Source organism: Aquarana catesbeiana, linkage group LG12 (genome assembly GCF_042186555.1).
Source record: "Aquarana catesbeiana isolate 2022-GZ linkage group LG12, ASM4218655v1, whole genome shotgun sequence".
Lineage (NCBI taxonomy): Eukaryota > Metazoa > Chordata > Amphibia > Anura > Ranidae > Aquarana > Aquarana catesbeiana.
The window spans coordinates 177,259,421-177,282,497 of NC_133335.1; the positions used below are offsets into that span (position 1 = coordinate 177,259,421).

The following is a 23,077-nucleotide window of genomic DNA, read 5'->3' on the forward strand; positions in this document are numbered from 1 at the left end:
TCTAGATTCTCTGCTAAAAAAAAATATATAATGTTTGGGGGTTCTAAGTAATTTTCTAGCAAAAAATATGGATTTTAACTTGTAAACACCAAATTTCAAAAATAGGCTTAGTCATGAAAGGGTTAAAGAGCAAAAAAAAAAAATTAAAACCGCAGAGGCGATCAAATACCACCAAAAGAAAGCTCTATTTGTGGGAAAAAAGGACGTCAATATTGTTTGGGTACAGCTTCGCACAACCGCGCAATTGTCAGTTAAAGCGACACAGTGCCGTATCGCAAAAAATGGCCTGGTCATTGAGCAGCCAAATCTTCCGGGGCTGAAGTGGTTAATGTCCATTGTCTGAACACACTCTAAATAACCTTTCCTTTTTCTATACTAGGCAGAGAGAGTTTGGCCTGCCTGCCTGTTCCCTGTGGTGATAATATTGGCATTAATTTTCGGACAATAATTTTTTTCCGTAGAGTTTGGTCAGCCAGGGAATGTCTGCATAGGTTGCAGAGTGTCCATAGATATGAAATAGTTTTCCTTTATCAGAAACATTAGTCTGCAGGTATTGGGTTATTTCCTTTAAAATATAAAGACATTCTTCACTTACCATCTTATAGTATCTGACAAATGCAAATAGTGCAAGTAAGAGGAAGAGACCAGCAGTTATACTGATGATGATGTACAATGGTACTCGGTGGTTTGGGCTGTTTAATGTTTCATTTACATTCATTTCTTCTGTTTCATTTTCCTTCTTTGTGACTTCTTGTTTTCCTGTGGAACAATGACAGTATTCACAACTGATGTCACATTTTGCCCTTTAATATAAATATTCTTCTACATAAACAATACTTTTCTCTAGAAAAGACAAATTTTATAGTTGGATTTAAAGGTCTGCATTGCAAAAGGAGTTTACCAAAGGATGGCATATTTGTAGGCTCTGTGAGCTGTATGGCTAGAGCAGGGGTCCTCAAACTACGGCCCGCGGGCCACATGCGGCCCGCCGAGGACATTTATCCGGCCCACCCCACCCAGGGCCGGATTCCCGACAGGCCAGGCTCGGGCTGGGGCCAGGTCGGCTTGGCTTGGGCAGGTCCACTCTGCTTCGGCAGGGAGCATATCCGCTCCGCTAAAGCCGCCTCCCCCACCCCAGTAATGGAGGGCTCCATGTGCCGCGCTGCATGCTGGGAAGTGTAGTTTCCAGCACAGTCCCGCACGGAGGGTGACAGCGAGAGCAGAGGCTTCAGGCAACAGCCTACTAACAAGTGAGGACCCCTGTCCATCCCACTGTCCCCCTGTCCACCCCACTGTCCCCCTGTCCACCCCTCTGTCCCCCTGTCCACCCCTCTGTCCCCCTGTCCACCCCTCTGTCCACCCCACTGTCCCCCCCTCTATCCACCCCTCTGTCCCCCCCTCTGTCCCCCTGTCCACCCCTCTGTCCATCCCACTGTCCTCCTGTCCACCACTCTGTCCATCCCACTGTCCCCCTGTCCATCCCTCTGTCCCCCTGTCCATCCCTCTGTCCCTCTGTCCCCCCCTCTGTCCCCCCCTCTGTCCACCCCTCTGTCCACCCCTCTGTCCATCCCCCTGTCCACCCCTTTGTCCCCCTGTCCATCCCTCTGTCCCCCTGTCCATCCCTCTGTCCCCCTGTCCATCCCACTGTCTCCCTGTCCATCCCACTGTCTCCCTGTCCATCCCACTGTCCCCCTGTCCACCCCCCTGTCCACCCCACTGTCCCCCTGTCCACCCCCCTGTCCACCCCACTGTCCCCCTGTCCACCCCACTGTCCCCCCCTCTGTCCCGCTGTCCACCCCTCTGTCCATCCCACTGTCCCCCTGTCCACCCCCCTGTCCACCCCACTGTCCCCCTGTCCACCCCACTGTCCCCCCCTCTGTCCCGCTGTCCACCCCTCTGTCCATCCCACTGTCCCCCTGTCCATCCCTCTGTCCCCCTGTCCACCCCTCTGTCCCCCTGTCCACCCCTCTGTCCATCCCACTGTCCCCCTGTCCACCCCACTGTCCCCCTGTCCACCCCACTGTCCCCCTGTCCACCCCTCTGTCCCCCTGTCCACCCCACTGTCCCCCTGTCCACCCCACTGTCCCCCTGTCCACCCCACTGTCCCCCTGTCCACCCCACTGTCCATCCCACTGTCCCCCTGTCCCCCCCACTGTCCCCCTGTCCACCCCACTGTCCCCCTGTCCACCCCACTGCCCCCCCCCCTCTGTCCCCCTCTCTGTCCCCCTGTCCATCCCTCTGTCCCCCTGTCCATCCCCTATATATATTATTATTTATTATTCATTCTTTTATTCTTTTGCACTACAAAAAAGATGTGTGCATAGGAATTTAGGAATTAGTTCATATTTTTTTTTAAACTATAGTGCGGCCCCCCAACAGTCTGAGGGACCGTGAACTGGCCCCCTGTCTAAAAAGTTTGAGGACCCCTGGGCTAAAGTAATGGCCTGTACACACGATCTGAAAAAATCAGACGAAAAATACCGCTTTCAAAGTGATCGTACGATAATCGGATTGTTAGTACAGAGCTTTGGAGAGCCGATCATGTCAGTTCATCCGATATTATCCGATCGGACAAACACAAAAAATTTTCTCGCATGATAAAAGATCGAACAATTATCCTTTAATCAGTTCAGTTGTCTCCGAAAATACAAAAGAAATAGACTACAAGACACGAGATCACATCCGATTTTATTTATTCTGTCGTACAAGAGTTTTCGTAACTTTAGCAACCTCTTCATTTTCGATATGCGACTAGCATGCAAAAAACCCCCCGAACAATCTGTCGAACGTGTGTATGGGTCATTAGTCTTAAATGGGTGGCAGTGGAGATCCTGTCATCACTTCAAACTTTTTTTGAGAGGAAATTCACTTCCCCCCCCCCCCCCCCAAATAAATAAATAAATAAATACACTGGTCCCTATCTTAAAATAAAAGAATACTTACTAAACCATGGCATCCGGCGTTGACTTGCTTGAAGCATAAGTTCTCCCTTTACCCCTCTTATCTAGTCTTTAATGGATGTCTGGCATATGCACAGATCCCCCTGGCATACCTGACAGAGTCCTCCACAGCAGATTGGGGCTTGCACAAGATCCCCTGCTCATGCACAGACACACTGCAGACAACTGGTATGCATGTGCATTCGTAACATTTTGCAAACAGCTTTGGCTTTGTCATACATTACAAAATTGAAAATAAGTTTATTTTGCGAACGTGTAAGAGGGAAGGGGGAAGCAGTAGAGACAATCTTCTGCAAAAAGGAGTACAGTTCAGTTTTAATTAACCGTTGCCGACCACCCTATAGCACTTTTACTGCTACAGGGTGTATATATACATGATCCTGACCTTCCAGGTATTGGGCATGAGTGCACGCCGCCGGCGGCTCGCTCCCACTGTGATTCTATACAGCAGGTGCTGATCAGCGGGTCTGGCGGACCCGATGACCACCGGCACCTGCTGATTGTTCTGTACACAGGCAGAATGGCAATCTGCCTATGTAAACAAGGCAGATCGCTGTTTTGTCAGTAAGGAAGGCATTGATCCTTGTTTCTGCAAAGCAGGGACACAGATCTATGCCTTCCTCTTTTCAAAGCCCGTCCCCCACAGTAGTAAAACACCAGTTAGGCACATAGTTAACCCTTTGATCGCCCCTGATGGTAACCAGTTTATTTAGTACGGTGACAGTGCATATTTTTTGCACTGATCACTGTAATAATGTCACTAGTCCCCAAAAAAGTGTCAAAAGTGTCAGTGTCCAATTTGTCAGCCACAGTTTCGCAGTCCCGCTCTAAGTCGCTGATCGCCGCCATTACTAGTAGAAAAAAATTAAAAAAATTAAAATTCCATAAATATATTTCATAGTTTGTAGATGCTATACCTTTTGTGCAAACCAATAAATTTACGCTTATTGGGATTTTTTTTTACCAAAAATATGTAGCAGAATTATGGAAGAGCCCTGGGGCCATCATAAAAAAAAAAAAAAATACAGAATTATGAGTTTGAAAGTCAGAATTCTGAGATTCAAAAGTCAGATTTCTGAGATTCAAAGTCAGAATCGTGAGTTTAAAAAAAAAAAAAAAATCTACTGAATTCTGAGATTGAATCTCAGAATTCTGACTTTGAATCTCAGAATTCTGTAGAATTTTTTTTTTTTTTAAACTTACAATTCTGAATTTCAATCTCAGAATTCTGAGTTTCAAAGTCAGAATTCTGTTTTTTTTTTTTTTTTTTTTATGATGGCCCCAGGGCTCTTCCATATATAGCAGTAAGTAAAAAATAACGTTTGTTTGTTTTTTCAAAATTGTCGTTTTTTTATGTTTATAGGGCAAAAAATAAAAACCGCAGAGGTGATTAAATACCACCAAAAGAAAGCTCTATTTGTGGGGAAAAAAAGGACATACATCTCATTTGGGTACAGCGTTGCATGACCGCGCAATTGTCAGTTAAAGTAATGCAGTGTCGTATCGCAAAAATGGCCTGGTCACGAAGGGGGGTAAATCTCCCAGGGCTGAAGAGATTAAAATGCTCTTTTTCATAAAGCAAACTGATTACATACCTGTGTCTTTTTCCTTTTTTTTTTTATTAGCCTTAGAAAGTTAGTAGGCATCTGAGACTTCTGGGAGTATCAGATCCTACTAACTGATGCTCCCCCCACGGCTTTGTCACCATTTTGCAAAGCCTCTTGTTGATACTGATAGTGCTGAGGTGGAGAGCATGAATTGCTTGCATGTAATTATATTAAATACTCTATTAATATGCAGACCAAGAACTACAGAGAATGTCTCTCCAGAGCTATCAGGGCTACATGATAACAAAAGTTCTTTACAGCTACACTATATTACAAAAAGTATTGGGACACCTGCCTTTACATGCACATGAACTTTAATGGCAAATCACTCTTATGCCCCGTACACACGATCGGATTTTCCGACGGAAAATGTGTGATAGGACCTTGTTGTCGGAAATTCCGACCGTGTGTAGGCTCCATCACACATTTTCCATCGGATTTTCTGACACAAAGTTTGAGAGCAGGCTATAAAATTTTCTGACAACAAAATCCGTTGTCGGAATTTCCGATTGTGTGTACACAAATCCGACGCACAAAGTGCCACGCATGCTTAGAATAAATAAAGAGATGAAAGCTATTGGCTATTGCCCCATTTATAGTCCCGACGTACATGTTTTACGTCACCACGTTCAGAATGATCGGATTTTCCGACAAGTTTGTGTGACTGTGTGTATGCAAGACAAGTTTGAGCCAACATCCGTCGGAAAAAATCCTAGGATTTTGTTGTAGGATTCAATATTGAGTTGGCCCACTCTTTGCAGCTATAACAGCTTCAACTCTTCTGGGAAAGCTGTCCACAAAGTTTAGGAATGTGTCTATGAGAATGTTTGACCATTCTTCTAGAAGCGCATTTGTGAGGTCAGGCACCGATGTTGGACTAGAAGGCCTGGCTCGCAGTCTCCGCTCTAATTCACCCAAAAGATGTTCTGTCGCGTTGAAGTCAGGACTCTGTGCAGGCCAGTCATGTTCCTCCCCCCCAAACTCACTCATCCATGTCTTTATGGACCTTGCTTTGTGCACTGGTGTGCAGTCATGTTGGAACAGGAAGGGGCCATCCCCGAACTGTTCCCACAAAGTTGCGCACCATCTCCACCATCTCACTCTTGCTCATGGGGGTTGCTTTGTGCCTCCTATGAGCTTCACCACCGTGGGGCTGCCTGGAATCTGCCATGTTGTCCCTCCCGAATGTTCTGCCGTGTAAGTGCAGAAGAGAGATGGTCACGCCCCAGCGTCATGACGCACTGAGAGCGGAGTTTCATGCATGCAGTGTATATAAATCCAGAACACACGGTCCATGGAACGGCCTTGGAGTAGAGGACGAACGATCGCCATCGCCAACACACGAAAGGAGTCATAAAATGAAGGAACAATTGGAATTTGGGGCATAGGTGGGTAGTTGCCTATACTGCTTAGATTGAGGCCTATATTGGAACCAGCTTATGAGTTAAGCCAGACATTGTACTTGGTTTTCCTTGTGTTCTGTCTTGCAGGCAGCATATCATTTATCATGACGGATAAATTTACAGCGCCTGATTTTTTTTACCACAATTCGCCCTGCCCTGTCTCTGGAAGGTCAAGAGTCGAGATTACTCCAATAAAATATTGAGGAAGGCAGCGTTGGAGAAACTGCTCGAGTTGGTGAAGCCTTTGTACCCCAGGGCAGACAACTATGTCAAGAACAAAATTTCCAACCTGAGGAGTACTTTTAAAAGGGAGCTCAAGAAGGTCCTTGACTCAGAGAGATCTGGAGCATCAGCAGATGACCTATATGTCTCCAGGCTGTGGTATTACCACAGCCTGCGGTTTTTGATCGACTAGACAGAACCCAGGCCATCGCTGTCCACGCTCCCTTCGACATCTGCTGAGGCCACAGCTCCTGAGGTCCACACAGGTCCTGCTGCACAGGATAAAGATGTGGAGGAGCCCAGCTTGACCCAGGTATAGCATTGTTGAACATATTTGTATCCAAAAATACAATGATGATAGCTAGACATTATTGTTCAAATAATTCTGCCTTAACAAAGTGGTTTCCATATCAATAGACATTAGTAACCCCAAAAATGATTTGAACAAGAATGAAAAATGATGGGGTCAGAATGATAGTCTTTTCCATTTCTCCACATTCAATTTGCAACAGTGAGGAGATCAAAATTGTGTGTGATTGACGACCAAACCCTAAAAAAGATGCTAATTATGTCCCATTTTCATACACAGGACAGTGTCAGTCTGGAGGAGCCAGCAGTCAGCAGCCAGATGGAGTCACAGACCCCTCCCCTGAGCCCTGCTGCTAAAAGGGCCAGGAAGAGCAGAAATCTGGGGGAGGCCACAGCTGCCTTCCTCAGCCAGGCCACTACTGCCATCCGGACAGACCCAGATGAGGCTGAGGGATTTGCCGTGCTTACTGCCAATAAATTAAGGCAGATGAACGGTGAGCAAAGGAGCAGGTGTGAGGAACTCATCCTGCAGCGCCTCAACAAAGGGTTGAGAGGCCAAATTGCCGAAAACACACACCTGTGTGATTTTTTGGCCCCACCACCACCACCACCCCACCCACCAAAGCCACCCCACCCACCACAGCAACATGGCGGTTAGTGGCAATACCAGCCACAAGACCCCCAACGAGGCCGCTGGTCTGGGGATTTGCACCCCTACCCACTTTACTAATTTTAATTTTTTTTGTGTTTTACTTCAAATGACAGTTTGGGAGTAGGCAGTTACATTTTCAAAAATACAATGTAAAATTAACAAGGGACACCAACATAGTTGTACCTTTGATCTCAAAAACTACAGGATAATGGTGTTGTAACTTGCCCAGAAAATAAAACAACAAGCATAATATTATTCTTGATATCACTAGAAAAAAAAAGCCTTTTCAAATATGTTTGCCATAACTCAATCAGTATCACCAGCAAAGCAGCTTCATTATTATTCCATTAAAGAAGAAGAGAATGTGCGCTGCATTTCTACATTTCATAATTTGCCGTGTCACAAATGTTATTTCTCCATTGCAAATGGTAGTTTCCAAGACCGACCACTTCCGGCTCGTCCTTGCTTCCGAGCCAGGGGCGTACCAAGCGGTCGGCACTAATTGGCAGTTGTTCTTCACTTCAGCACAGGCACAGCAGTGGTGGGCTGGTGACGCAGAGCACTGTTGCTTGGTGCTGGGCTAGTGGGCTGGCCCAATGGCGTACTAATTGGAGGGGCAGGGGGCGGGCCGCCCAGTGTGTCACACACTAGGGGGTGTCAGGCCAGCACCCCCCCTCCACGACTGAAGCAGGGACAGCGCGTGGGTTTGAGCAGCGGCACGGAGCACGGGCGTGGTGACAGGCAGCAGCAGCTAACACACATGGAGAGCCTGGCTTTGCAAGGGGGGGGTTGCGAGCCTCACCCAAGTGACACCTGTCGGCACACCCGGGACCCGGCTGCAACGTTCCCCCAGGGGGGGTCTGTCCTTTAGGAGGGGGGTCTGCGATGTAGGGGGGGTCTGCACTGTAGGGGGGGTCTGCACTGTAGGGGGGGTCTGCACTGTAGGGAGGTGTATTGTAGGGGGGGTCTGCACTGTAGGGGGGGTCTGAACTGTAGGGGGGGTCTGAACTGTAGGGGGGGTCTGAACTGTAGGGGGGGTCTGAACTGTAGGGGGGGTCTGAACTGTAGGAGGAGGGGTCTGTACTGTAGGAGGAGGGGTCTGCACTGAATGAGGGGGGTTGCCGGGGAGGGGCCCCAATACAGATTCTCGCCAAGGGTGCTGGAGACCCTAGGTACGCCTCTGTTCCGAGCATGCGTGTTTGTACTTTGGACTTTTGTGTGACGGACTTGTGTACAGACGATACGAAAATCTGACAACAGACCATTGTCCGCCGAAAATTTACTAGCCTGCCATTCAAGATTTGTTGGCCGAAAGTTGGACAACAATTGTCTGAAGGAACATATTAATGGTCAGATTTTAGGCAAACAAATCCCCTGCCAACAATCGGATCGTGTGTACGAGGCTTTAGACTCGTTTCACATATATGCAAATTGGATGTGGCTATTCCCGCATCCAATTTGCAAGACAGGCGAGTGTGACCAGCTCTCAATGGAGCCGGTTCACACAGGTCCGGGGGGGGGGGGGTGGCTGCAGACCAGATTGCAAAAGGGTCCTGTCGGAGGGTGTGTCGGTGTGCGAATTCAGTCAAAATTGCGGACCTGAATCACACCTGAACCAGTGAAACAGTGAACAGGGACACTTCGAACCCTATATGTGAACCCGGCCTAAAGGTGGGGCAGGTGATACAAAAGGCATTAACTGTGAGGGATGAGATAATGGAGAAGGTAAAATTACAGTTTTTAGAGGGAGGCAGAGTAAACTTCCTAAAAAGAGGAGTTTTCAGGGACTGGTGGACAGAGTAGGAGATAGGTGAACAGATTTTGGTACAGAACTATAGGAAACCAATACTCTAATGCCATGTACACACGGTAGGTTTTTCAGCTACAAAAGTCCGACAGCCCGTCCGACAGACTTTTGACGAACTTTGGGCGGACTTTCAACGGACTTTCTAATGACTGGATGTCAAGTTCTCACGTACCTGACTGATGAGCCCGATAGTGCAGAGGAAGGCCTCCCTTACGTATCTGACTCGCGGCCCCTGGTAGAGCAGACAGGTGGCACGGGAGTGCAGAATGGTATGAGTGCCTGGCAGGATCAACAGCAGATGGGTCAGATGGCCGGCACAGCAGACAGGACCAGCAGGCTGGATGGATCAGCAGGCAGGTGAGCAGACTGGATGGATCAGCAGGCAGGTGAGCAGACTGGATGGATCAGCAGGCAGGTGAGCAGACTGGATGGATCAGCAGGCAGGTGAGCAGACTGGATGGATCAGCAGGCAGGTGAGCAGACTGGATGGATCAGCAGGCAGGTGAGCAGACTGGATGGATCAGCAGGCAGGTGAGCAGACTGGATGGATCAGCAGGCAGGTGAGCAGACTGGATGGATCAGCAGGCAGGTGAGCAGACTGGATGGATCAGCAGGCAGGTGAGCAGACTGGATGGATCAGCAGGCAGGTGAGCAGACTGGATGGATCAGCAGACAGGTGAGCAGACTGGATGGATCAGCAGACAGGTGAGCAGACTGGATGGATCAGCAGACAGGTAAGCAGACTGGGACTGAAGCTGGATGGCTGCAGTAGGTAAGTATAGCAGACTGGAGGAGAGTCTTGGAACGTCAGGCAGGCCGGGTCGATAATCAGGCTGGCAACAAAGGTACAAGAGGAGCAGGCAGAAGGAATCGTCAAACAAGCCAAGGGCCAGGTGCAGGCGGATAACAGGAACAGTCTCAAAACAAGCCGGGTCAAACAGGAGCAGATATCAGATCTTCAGGAAACACATACACAGAGCTGCAGATCAAACAGCAAGGACACAGAGCTGCTGAGGTGTTTAAATAAGGCAGCTTGTTGCCAATCACTGAAATCAGCCTGGACTAAGTTAACCCTTAGGTGGCAGATCTATGACACCGGACTTGCCTACACACGATCACACAAAAGTCCGACGGATTCGTACATGATGACGTACACCAGATTAAAATAAGGAAGTTGATAGCCAGTAGCCAATAGCTGTCCTAGCGTGGGTTTTTGTCCGTCAGACTAGCATACAGACGAGCGGATTTCTGGGTCCGGCGGAGTTATGACGCAAAGATTTGAAGCATGTTCCAAATCTAAAGTCTGTTGCAATTGCGACTGGAAAAGTCCGGTGAAGCCCACACACGATTGGATTGTTCGCCGGATTTGGTCCGTCGGCTTCCGTCAGACAAGTCCGGTCGAAAAGTCCGACCGTGTACGCTGCATAAGAGATTAAGCTTGAAAAACAGGGAAACACAATGAAGATCTCTAGATTGGGGATGAAGGTAAATATAAGACCTACTGGACAGCACTTTGGGGTGGGGGGAGCTACTTAAAGAAAAAAGTGTATATACAGTGCCTTGAAAAAGTATTCATGCCTCTTGAAATTTTCCACATTTTGTCATGTTACAACCAAAAACATAAATGTATTTTGTATTCAGGCCCCTTTACTCTGATACCCCTAACTAAAATCTAATGGAACCAATTGCTTTCAGACGTCAGTTAATTAGTAAATAGAGTCCACCTGTGTGTAATTTATTCACAGTATAAATACAGCTGTTCTGTGAAGCCCTCAGAGGTTTGTTAGAGAACCTTATGCCTTGTTTCCACTGAGCGGATCGGTTCGGTTCGGTACGGTACGCTATTTTGGGTGTTTCCATTATGAAAGCGGCCCATACAACCGAACCGAACTGTTCCATTCAGGGTCCTGCTTCAGATGTGGGGCCATAGAAAATGGAACGGTTCGGTTAGGGCGGAGCTACAATACATTCCACTGATTGGCTGACAGAAAACCCTCTGCTGTGCTATGCTGAGGCATTTTTTCTAAACCCTGTATGGCCCCTTGTGGTGCCACTTGCAGTGGAAACGCTCACCAGAATAGACCGGACCATTCTAGGCCATTCAAACTGTACCGACCCGAACCGATCCGCTCAGTGGAAACAAGGCATTAGTGAACAAGCAGCATCATGAAGGCCAAGAAACACACCAGATAGGTCAGGGATAAAGTTGTGGAGATGTTTAAAGCAGGGTTAGGTTCTAAAAAAATATCCCAAGCTTTGAACATCTCATGGAGCACTGTTTAAGCCATCATCCAAAAATGGAAAAAGAGTATGGCACAAATGCAAACGCAACAAGACATGGCTGTCTATCTAAACGGACAGGTCGCGCAAGGAGAGTGTTAATCAGAGAAGCAGCCAAGAGGCCCATTGTAACTCTGGAGGAGCTGCAGAGACCCACAGTTTAGGTGGGAGAACCTGTTCACATTTGTGCACGCCACAAATCTGGCCTTTATGGAAGAGTGGCAAGAAGAAAGCCATTGTTGAAAGAAAGCCATAAAAAGTCCCATTTGCAATTTGTGAGAAGCAATTGGGGGACGCAGCAATCGTGGAATAAAGTGCTCTGGTTAGATGAGACCAAATTTGAACTTTTTGGCCTAAAAGCAAAATGCTATTTGTGGCAGAAAACTAACACTGCACATTACCCTGAACACACCATCCACACCGTGAAACATGGTGGTGGCAGCATCATGTGGTGGGGATGCTTTTCTTCAGCAGGGACAGGAAAGCTGGTCAGAGTTGATGGGAAGATGGATGGAGCCAAATACAGGTCAATCTTAGAAGAAAACCTGTTATGCCGCATACACACGATCGGAATTCTCGTCGGAAAAAGCTATGATGGTTTTTCGGACGGAATTTCACTCAAGCTTGTCTTGCATACACACGGTCACACCAAGAACAAGGTGACGTACAATACGTACGACGGGACTAGAAAAGGGAAGTTCAATAGCCAGTGCGCCACCCTTTGGGCTCCTTCTGCTAATCTTGTGTTTATCTCGTGTTAGTAGAAGTTTGGTGAGAGACGATTCGCACTTTTCAGAGTCCTGCTTTTTTAGATCGTTTTACTGCTGTTCAGTTTGTGCTTGTGGGTTTGCATCTGGTTTTCAGTTCGTATCTTTTTTTCAGTGCGTTCTTGTCTGCTCGTTACTGATTTTCAGCTCGCTCTTCACAGGCCTTGCTGTTCTTCAGTGCGTTCTGTTTAGTTCGTTCTGACCAGCTGACCTTTTGAAGCCATGTTGCGGGTATGTGCTCATTGTAGCGTTCGTGCTGTGTGGGGGCTTGGTGTTGGGCTTCTAGCTTTGACACAAGCCCAGTCCATGAACAGGGCGAGGAGGAGTTCAGGGACCAAGAATTGGTTGCTCCAGCGTGATCAATTTTCTCACATGCCTTTGTTGCGGGAGATCCAGGAGAATAACTCTGATGATTTCAGGAATTTTCTCCGAATGACAGACCCCGTTTTTCACCGTTTGTTGGCTTTGCTGTCCCCTTATATCAGCAGGCAGGACACCTGCATGCGGCAAGCCATCACTCCCGAGCAGAGGCTAATCGCCACGTTGCGGTACTTGGCGACTGGGAGAAGCCTACAGGACCTCAAGTTCTCAACAGACATCTCCCCCCAGGCTCTGGGGATCATTATTCCAGAGACCTGTTCTGCCATCATCCAGGTCCTGCAGAAGGACTATGTCAAGGTAAGATTTCTCCTTTAAAATCACATTATATGTATTTAATGTTTGCTAATATATTGTATTTCTTTCATCATTCCCTAATTACCATGATTGTAATATGCTGTGAATGTCCCCTTTGTCCTCATGCATGCTAGAATTTTTAAAAGTTAGTTTTTTGTCCTTCATGCATAGTTGCCTTCACTAACCTCCCCAGCATGCTATCCTGGGCCCATATAAACCTAGCCTAGTCACTTAACAATGTATTTTGTCAGTTCCATTGTAGTACTTTACCCTAAACACCCCCTAAAATGTGTCCAAATGTTATTTGTGTCCTTAAATTCATGCATATTGCAAGAGGCTTTTTTTGGGGGGCCCAAAATCATTTGGAACCCTCCCTCCCCCCCAACCGCTTAGTCAACTGATACCAATCCTCTATCTGCTGACTTTGCCAAACCCATACACACTTTACCTACCTCTTTTTTGGTCATATTTATGGATAAATTCACCAAAGCATGTAGTGAAAGGGCCTGCCTGAATAATTTCAAATGGTACTTTTTAAAGTTTTGTTCTCCTATTATCTTGATAGGTAATTGCAGAATGTAAAAATGTGCTTACATTTGTACAGAGTGTATTCATATTTTTGTATTATGACACTTCTTACCTGTCCAGTGGGCTGCCAATAGTGTAAGTAAGGAGGGGCTGGCCAAAGTAACACACATTATTTATGCATTCAGCTCTCAATGTGGAGAGGGTTACCAGTCCAAAACACCCCCCCCCTAAATTTTTTTTACAATGGGCCATCAGAGGGGGTGAGGAATCTGATAAGTGGGCCTTATATTTTTGCCTTTAAATACTCCTTAAAATAAATGTTATACTGATGTTGGCCAAGAATGTTTGTGTCTAATCTGCTTGCAATGTTTATGTGCCAAATGACTAAGTTTATTTTCTTGTTTGACTCCACAGTTTCCTTCAACGCCACAGTAATGGCAAACTGTGGCTTCCCAATTTTCCCAGCAGTGGGACTTTCCTTATTGCGGAGGGGCAATCGATGGGAAGCACGTCCACATCATCGCACCACCCCATTCGGGGTCATACTATTATAATTACAAGGGGTTTAATAGTATTGTGTTGATGGCGGTGGTGTCGGCGACATATGAGTTTCTGTATGTGGACGTGGGTTGGAATGGCCGGATGTTGGATGGTGGAGTCTTTGCCCGGACCAAGTTCTATCGACATCTCGAGAGTGGTGGCTTGGGATTGCCACCTCCGGAGGAAAATGTGGAAGGACTGCCATTTGTCTTTGTTGCAGATGAGACATTCGGTCTGGGTTACCAGGTGATGAGGCTATTCCCCCAGAGGACCCTCACCCCGGAGAAGAGGGTATTTAATTACCGGTTCCGCCTATTTCAAACAGCCATAAATATGGCGGAGTACAAACTAAACCACATAGTTTTATGTTGCTGCATCCTGCATAACTTTTTGAAACACATTAATCCTAATTATGTTGCCTCAGTTGGGCCTGAGGCCGTACTTCAGGAAATAATGACGGCCCTGGAAGCTGGCCGTCCTGGCTTGCCCCCCCAAAGCACCCGTGAAGTACGAGAAAAATATGTAGAATTGTTTATGGGTAGGGGGCCATTGCTATGCCAGCAAATTTTTAATAAATTTTCTCTTTTATCAGATAATATCTTCATTTTCATTTACTGCTTGGGTGTATTTTTGCTGTCTCCTGGGTTCTCCTAGTGCACTTGTAGTGCCAACTGGTTTTTCCATTATTAAATAAAGCCCATTGTCACTGTAAACACCAACTTGACACAAAAACTGGTATTGATCATTGAAAGAAGAAGCCACACATTGTTGAGTATAAAACCTTTTATTCCGTGCACATGTGCATTGTAAAACATATTTTGGTTCAAAACCCAAATTCTTGGTTTCATAAAGTTTTAGGTTCTTTTTTTTAGGGTACATAAACAGGCATGTTTAAAAACATAACATATACAACTCTGGAACTTACAAAGTTCAACATTGAAAAACTGAAGGCAATATCAGACATAATAGTGTTCAAAATGTATTGATCTTGCCTTCATCAGATGGGGTGATATCACCCCTGCAAAAGCCAAATTTTGAAGCTGCACACAAATTGGGAGTCAAAATGGGGATTTTCCTCCTGATCCCATGCCTAATGTCAACATGTGCTATCTCCCATCATGGGGGATCAATGGATGTGTTTTGGGGGTGCAACCACTTCCTCACACCTACTTGAGTTTTGAGGAAGGGGTTGCAGCCACAAAACGCGTACATTGATATACCCTGTTGGCAGATAGCACTGTGTGTATCTTCAAAATTTGACTTTTAAAATGTGTAAATTTGTCCGCAAATATCAAAAATGGTGCCATTTTTGGGTATTTATTCTTCCTAGTACATCAATCATGTTCTTCAGTTTTGGTTCTATCTCATTTGTTTTTTGCTTTATAAAGTCTAAATCCCGACTACAAAACATGATGTCCTGGATTAGTCTTTGGGCACTGTCACTGGTGAAATGATGTGATTGTTCTTTCACAACCTGCACATCACCTAAAATAAAAAATACACACCATGTATTAAAAATATGTTGGCATACATCTATTACCTGAATTTGTGGTGTCAGACACTCACCTGTTGTGGTGACAATCTCCACCACCTCTACTTCCTCCACATCCTCAGGATTTGACCTCTGTTCCCCTTCTTCAGGAGGTGGGGGGTCCTTGGTGTCCTCTGATGTCCAGAGTCTTTTCTCCCCTGTGAGAATGAAACAAAAGGTATACTTAGCACACCGATATTTGAGGCCAGAAATAGGAATATGAAACATTGCTTGGAAGTGGGGTACAATTGTCTGTTTTGGCAGAGTTCAAAGCTGAAGACATGATTTTTTTTTCCTTACCAAAGCTGGAATACTTTTTTTTTGGACAAGTTTCACACATGGAGACACCCCTAGTATCCACTGGAGCACCTGTGTGGGACACCCTAAAAAGTTTGTTCTTGTGTCCCACACTAGTGCTCCTGAGTCCAGATGTGTAAACAGCTGCTGAGTGTCCTCTCCTTACATTACACTGAATCAAGTTTGCAATTCATTCCAGTTTCAAACATATCTAGACAACAATATCCTAAACTTCTTTTTATACAAATTATCATGACCAAATGTAGTTAACCCCGTATCTGAAAAAAACATTGTATTTAGTTGGCAAACGAACGATGTTTACTACGACCGATTACTGTGCCCACAAACATGAAAGTAGCCATTTTAAACTAAATATACAAAAGAGCCGCGCTTAAAAAATGATCAATCAAATATTTAGTGAAAATAGTCCTTGTGATAATTGTCCGACACCAATACATTAATAAATTGAATGGTGAAAAAATGTTGTTTCCAATGATCAATAGCTAATGTTCAGATATCACATTTTCTGTAAGATGAAATGCTTACCAAATAGCAAGCCAAATAAGGCAGGTGGCTATAAACCCAGCCTGGGCCTTTGGGGAACCTTTCCGGATACGTCCTGGACAGAATTCACTCACAGACCGGATAGGATCCACGAAGGTTATACCCAAAAAAATGTTTTAAACAACATAGCGTAATACTGACATGGATAAGTTTTATTTATTATTTTAAAAATAAAAAATGACACTCCACCAGTGGTAGATCATAAAATTCATAAAATAATTAGTGCCATGGGCCCAAAAGGGACAATGAGGTGAGTGACATCAACCATACAAAATATTGAAAATCCCGTGTGTAATGAGCTAGTGCAAAAAACATCCAAAAAAGCCGCTTACCAGAAATGAAACCAAAGAGGCATGTGATAAAACACCAGATGATAGATGGAAAAAAAGAAGGGATCTGAGGCCGCTTACCAGATTTAATTAAGATTGGAGCATATAACTAGTTAGCAGAAAAGGTGAAGGAATGCCAAGGTGCAGATCTGAGGCCGCTTACCAGATACAATATAGATTGAAGCATATAACTAGTCAGCAAAAAATCAGATGAAAGGAAAACCAAGGTGCTTAGCATGGTGTGTGCTGGGTGATCACATTGCCAGAAGCTGAGGATCTCTCTCCATACTGTGACATTGAGCGATCAGATCTCCAGAGGTGACACCTGCATGATCCAGCGTCGGCTGCTCACCACCATCTGCAGGATGATGGAAGAGGCCAAGAGATTGGCGGGATGTGCTGCTGTGGACAATCATGTTAAGCACCTTGGTTTTCCTTTCATCTGATTTTTTGCTGACTAGTTATATGCTTCAATCTATATTGTATCTGGTAAGCGGCCTCAGATCTGCACCTTGGCATTCCTTCACCTTTATACGCTCTATACGCCACCACAATGGATTTAAACAAACAATATGTGCTTTAACTGCAGACTTTCAGCTTTAATTTGAGGGTATTTACATCCAAATCAGGTGAACGGTGTAGGAATTACAACAGTTTGTATATGTGCCTCACACTTTTTAAGGGACCAAAAGTAATGGGACAGATTAACAATCATCCATCAAACTTTCACTTTTTTAATACTTGGTTGCAAATCCTTTGCAGTGAATTACAGCCTGAAGTCTGGAACACATAGACATCACCAGATGCTGGATTTCATCCCTGGTGATGCTCTGCCAGGCCTCTACTGCAACTGTCTTCAGTTCCTGCTTGTTCTTGGGGCATTTTCCCTTCAGTTTTGTCTTCAGCAAGTGAAATGCATGCTCAATCGGATTCAGGTCAGGTGATTGACTTGGCCATTGCATAACATTCCACTTCTTTCCCTTAAAAAACTCTTTGGTTGCTTTCGCAGTATGCATTCGGGTCATTGTCCATCTACACTGTGAAGCGCCGTCCAATGAGTTCTGAAGCATTTTGCTGAATATGAGCAGATAATATTGCCCTAAACACTTCAGAATTCATCCTGTTGCTTTTGTCAGGAGTCACATCATCAATAAATACAAGAGAACCAGTTCCATTGGCAGCCATACATGCCCACGCCATGACACCACCACCACCATGCTTCACTGATAAGGTGGTATGCTTTGGATCATGAGTAGTTCCTTTCCCTCTCCATACTCTTCTCTTCCCATCACTCTGGTACAAGTTGATCTTTTTTTTTTTTTGCTTCTTTTCTTTTTATTGATAACAATATAAAAAGTTACATACTTTACGTGACAAATTGAGTTTAAAGTGCGATTATCAAAAGCAGTAAATCATAATTCAAAGGCAGTAGTAAATCACAATACCCTGCATGTCTGCTGTGCACTGTGGTGGTTACAAGCATTAATAAATATGTAAGTGGTAATGTCTTACAGTGTGCTATTTTTACCCCCTTTTTTCTTTTCCCTTACTCTCCCTACTTTTCCCACCCCCCCTTTATCTTCTACCCGCCTTACCACCACCCTCCCTTCCCTTATAATCATGGCAAAGATTTGGTTCAATAACACTAGGACTCACGACAAACAATAATTGTCTAAGCCCCATTGGGGCCTGTTCCCACGCTGTAGCTTATCTGGTTTGGGCTATTATTCGCCCCCGCGTTTGCGAGAGGTTCACAGATAGTTGATTCAGAATAAATATGGAGTGTTCAGCTTCTGGAGCCAGGGTTTCCATATGCCAAGGAATTTGCTGTAAGTATATACTGTCCTTTCTGTCCAAACCAAGGAGTCCATTGTTTTAAGCCATTCTCCTATAGTTGGAGGGCTTGTTGAGAGCCAGGATTGTGCTATCAGCTTTCTCGCTTGGTATAGACATCTTACTATGGCAGTGGTTGTGCTGGTGTTACCCATATTAGCTCCCACTAACCCCAACACACATACTTTAGCGTCTAATTCCAAGTTAACCTTGAATCTACAATTTATTATCCTGACCACTTCCGTCCAGTATCTTGCCAATTTTGGACATCTCCAAACCATGTGTATGAGATCTCCTGTCCTGTAGCATCTGGGGCATCTGTCATCTGATCTACTCCCAAACCTGTATAATCTTCTAGGAGTGTAGTATGCTCTATGTAGAAGGAGTAGGTGTGAGGCCTTCTGTGAGGGAGAGACGGACACCATCGGTACAAGTTGATCTTGGTCTCATCTGTCCATAGGATGTTGTTGCAGAACTGTGAAGGCTTTTTTAGATGTTGTTTGGCAAACTCTAATCTGGTCTTCCTGTTTTTGAGGCTCACCAATGGTTTACATCTTGTGGTGAACTCTCTGTATTCACTCTGGTGAAGTCTTCTCTTGATTGTTAACTTTGACACACATATACCTACCTCCTGGAGAGTGTTCTTGATCTGGCCAACTGTTGTGAAGGGTGTTTTCTTCACCAGGGAAAGAATTCTTCGGTCATCCACCACAGTTGTTTTCCGTGGTCTTCCGGGTCTTTTGGTGTTGCTGAGCTCACCGGTGCGTTCTTTCTTTTTAAGGATGTTCCAAACAGTTGATTTGGCCACACCTAATGTTTTTGCTATCTCTCTGATGGGTTTGTTTTGTTTTTTCAGCCTAATGATGGCTTGCTTCACTGATAGTGACAGCTCTTTGGATCTCATATTGAGAGTTGACAGCAACAGATTCCAAATGCAAATAGCACACTTGAAATGAACTCTGGACCTTTTATCTGTTCCTTGTAAATGGGATAATTAAGGAATAACACACACCTGGCCATGGAACAGCTGAGCAGCCAATTGTCCCATTACTTTTGGTCCCTTAAAAAGTGGGAGGCACATATACAAACTGTTGTAATTCCTACACCGTTCACCTGATTTGGATGTAAATACCCTCAAATTAAAGCTGAAATTCTGCAGTTAAAGCACATCTTGTTCGTTTCATTTCAAATCCATTGTGGTGGTGTATAGAGCCAAAAATAATAGAATTCTGTCGCTGTCCCAATATTTATGGACCTGACAGTATGTTTTTGGTTGTAACATGGCAAAATGTGAAAAAATGTGGAAAATGTCAAGGGGTGTGAATACTTTTTCAAGGCACTGTAAAGCAATGTTGTCTTTTAACCACTTGCCTACCAGGCACTTACACCCCCTTCCCACCCAAGCCATTTTTCAGCTTTCAGCGCTGTCGCACTTTGAATGACAATTGAGCGGCCGTGCTACACCGTACCCAAACAAATTTTTTATCATTTTCTTCACACAAATAGAGCTTTCTTTTGGTGGTTATTAATCACTGCTGGGTTTTTTTATTTTTTACAAAGAAAAAGACCAAAAAATTTTTCTGTCATTAAATTTTGTAACTAAGTCATTTTTCACCTTCACTGATGTGCACTGATGAGGCGGCACTGATAGGCACTGATAGGCTGAACTGGTGGGCACTGTTAGGCGGCACTGGTGGGCACTAATAGGCAGCACTAGTGGGCACTAATAGGCAGTACTGGTGGGCACTGATAGGCGGCACGGATAGGTGGCACTGATGGGCATTGATGGGCGAAAGTGATGTGCATTATTGATGGGCAGCACTGATAGGTGGCACTGACTGGCATTGCTAATGGGCACTGATTGATGGCACTTTGGGACAGTGGTGGGCACTGATTGCTGCCACTGATTGCCCACCAATGGCAGCTATGGCGGGCACTGATTGGTGACTCTGTGTTGCACTATTGTAATCAGGGCACTGATGATCAGTGCCCTGATTACATTCCTACATGTCCCCCTGTGAGGTGATGCCGCTGATCGTCTCTCCTCTCCTCACACTCTGTCAGTGTGAGGCGAGGAGAGCCGATTCCCGGCACTTCCTTGTTTACATGTGACCGGTTGTGATTGGACACATGATTAAAGAGCCATGGAAACGGCTCTTTACAGAGATCGGGGTCACGCGTGAGCGGCCGTTCTGGGGCGCCATCATATGACATCGTCCCTGAACGAGAGCCGCACCGCCCCACCGTCATTTGACGGTGGGCGGGCGGCAAGCAGTTAAAGTATATGTAAACCCTAAGAATAAACTTATTTTATTTGTTCTCTCTTGGTTTGATATCTGTTTGTTTCGTGCAAAAAAAGTGGTTGATCCTGCTGGAAATTTAGTGAGATGATAACTTCCTGTGCACTCCGCCTCTGCTGACTGTTATCAGATAGAATTGTTCCCTGCTATCTATGTGGACTACAGAACACCTCCCCCACATGGTATCAAGATAATGAGAATGGGGAAGGGGTGTTCTGATGTTCTAACACAGTTCATGTCCTAAAGTGACAATGCTGCTGCTCCATATTTACTGTAGAGTGAGTTAGCATTGTCACCCTGAGGAAATGTGTTACTGGCAAGATCACCAGGTACATACACAGAAAAAAAAAAGCAGTATTGCACTATTGGAGTTTTTCCTTCCTTTTTTTACAAATTCACTTACCTGCACTCTGGCATTCATGCTGTGGGATTGGATCCGATTACCGCTTAGCATCTGTGGAAATTTTACGGTGGGGAAAGCCTAATACATCAGGATATCCCTTCAAGCCTCAATCATCAGGATATCTTTCCAATGGATCCCAGATCCAACAAGCCTTGTATGACCCCCCCTGAGTAAGGGCGGTCGCTGGCTTTTTGGTAAGCCTCTTGTCTCTCCATGGTGACGGGTTTCACGTGGTCAAGTGTATTTTCTATGCTTCACATTTCATGAATGATCCACCTCACTGAACTCACATTGCACTAGGATCTTAATCCATTAACTCAAGTCACTTATGAATTATATGGATATGTGTATTTTGATTTTACATGATTAATGTTTAATAATAACAGTTAATATTTGCACTTTTGCACTTTAATATCTAGTTTTGGTACATGCATTTCTGTATCAACTAATTTTAATTTTATAGCGCTGCACTTTTTTATCATATATTACAATGTTTTGGAAGAACTTACCCACAAAAATGAAGGTTCCTTCTCCAATGATGTCTTTAAACCCTTCAAGGATTGCATCACAGATATAAAGGTCCGAGTCATCATGTGTCACATTCTTCAACATTAGAGTGAAAAGTGGAGCCTGGCCAGAGTATGTCAGACGATTCTTATACTCCACAATGTGCATATATTCAATATGGGTCGATTGCACTACTATAGTCATTAATTTTGTGAAACGTTTCCTGAAGAAAAATGTTTTTACTTTTATTGTCGCATCATTGCCAGGGTCCACTGTGCAGTTAATGATTGCAGTTTCTCCAGAATTAAGTAGTAACTGTTTAGGTTCTTGTTTCACTAAAAAGCTTCCATCTAAGAGAAACAAATAATATATTATTTCACACTTGACATAACTTTAACTGATAACTAAACCTGGGAACAAAAATAAGTGTTTAGGTTTAAACCAACCTTTCTCAAATTTTTTACCCAAATAGAATCCTTAGAATTATTTTCATGTCTTGAGGAACTCTTGATGACTCAAAGGAATTGGGTCAATGAGAAAAATGCACCTTACATTGGTGGCTAGTGGGACGAATACAACCATTACAAACAGTTAAAAATATCAATGGTGTCATGCAGCTGGCTCTGTCAAGTGGTATAAGCCTTAGAACTATGCAAGCACCATCAAATGGGAGGTCAATTAGCCACAGCTCAAGGAGCCCCTACCAACCTCTGGAGGAAACCTTGGGTTCCATTTGACCACCCTGGTTGAGAATGGCTGCATTAACTGCTTCCCGCCTGGCCAACCTTGAAATGATGGACGGGCGGGAAAACTCTCGTTCTGGGAGAACGTCCCTCGGACACAGCGCTTCACCAATCATGGTAAAGAGCCTATGACATAGGTTCTTTACCATGTGATCAACTGTGTCCAATCACAGCTGATCACAGTGTAAACAGGAAATGCTGGTTATTGGCATTCCTCTCCTCATGCTGACAACGCATGAGGAAAGGAGAGCCGATAAGCAGCATTCCTCGGCATCTGCACTGACAATCAGTGCACTGATCACAGTGTCCTGATTATCAGTGCAGCCCTAACAGTGCCCCCTCATCAGTGCCCATTTGTGCCACTTCATCAGTGCCTCCTCATCAGTGCCCATCAGTGCACCCCATCAGCGCACATCAGTGAAGGAGAAAAATTACTTGTTTACAACAGAAATATTTTTTTTCAAAATTTTTGGTCTTTGTAACCCCAGCGGTGAATAAATACCACCAAAATAAATCTCTTTCTTAAACAAAAATGATAAAAATCTAGTTTAGGTACAGCGTTGAATAACTGGGTAATTGTCATTCAAAGTGTGACAGCACTGAAAGCTGAAAATTGGCCTGGGCAGGAAGTGGGTGAAATGCCCTGTAGGCAAGTGGTTAAACAAGTCAGAGTACAACATACATAGGTATAGCTAGCTGTCAGCATAAAGTACCCTCTTTAACCACTTGAATATTGAGCACTTTTACACCCTTCCTGCCCAGGCCAATTTTCAACTTTAAGCGCTGTCACATTTAGAATGACAATTGCACAGTCATGCAA

The 23,077-nt window shown here is 44.9% G+C and overlaps 1 protein-coding gene across 1 annotated transcript in view; it reads right to left on the reverse strand.

Annotated features, from left to right (window-relative positions):
• Positions 1-317: 317 nt before the first annotated feature.
• LOC141113243 (uncharacterized) overlaps positions 318-23,077 on the reverse strand; it is a 79,077-nt gene continuing 56,317 nt past the window's right edge. The window contains exons 2-3 of the mRNA XM_073606248.1: positions 21,517-21,864; positions 318-759 (exon numbers count right to left, since the gene is read on the reverse strand). Coding sequence (XP_073462349.1) covers positions 431-759; positions 21,517-21,864 — 677 coding nt within the window. The 3' untranslated portion in view covers positions 318-430. The remainder of the gene's footprint in view (positions 760-21,516; positions 21,865-23,077) is intronic.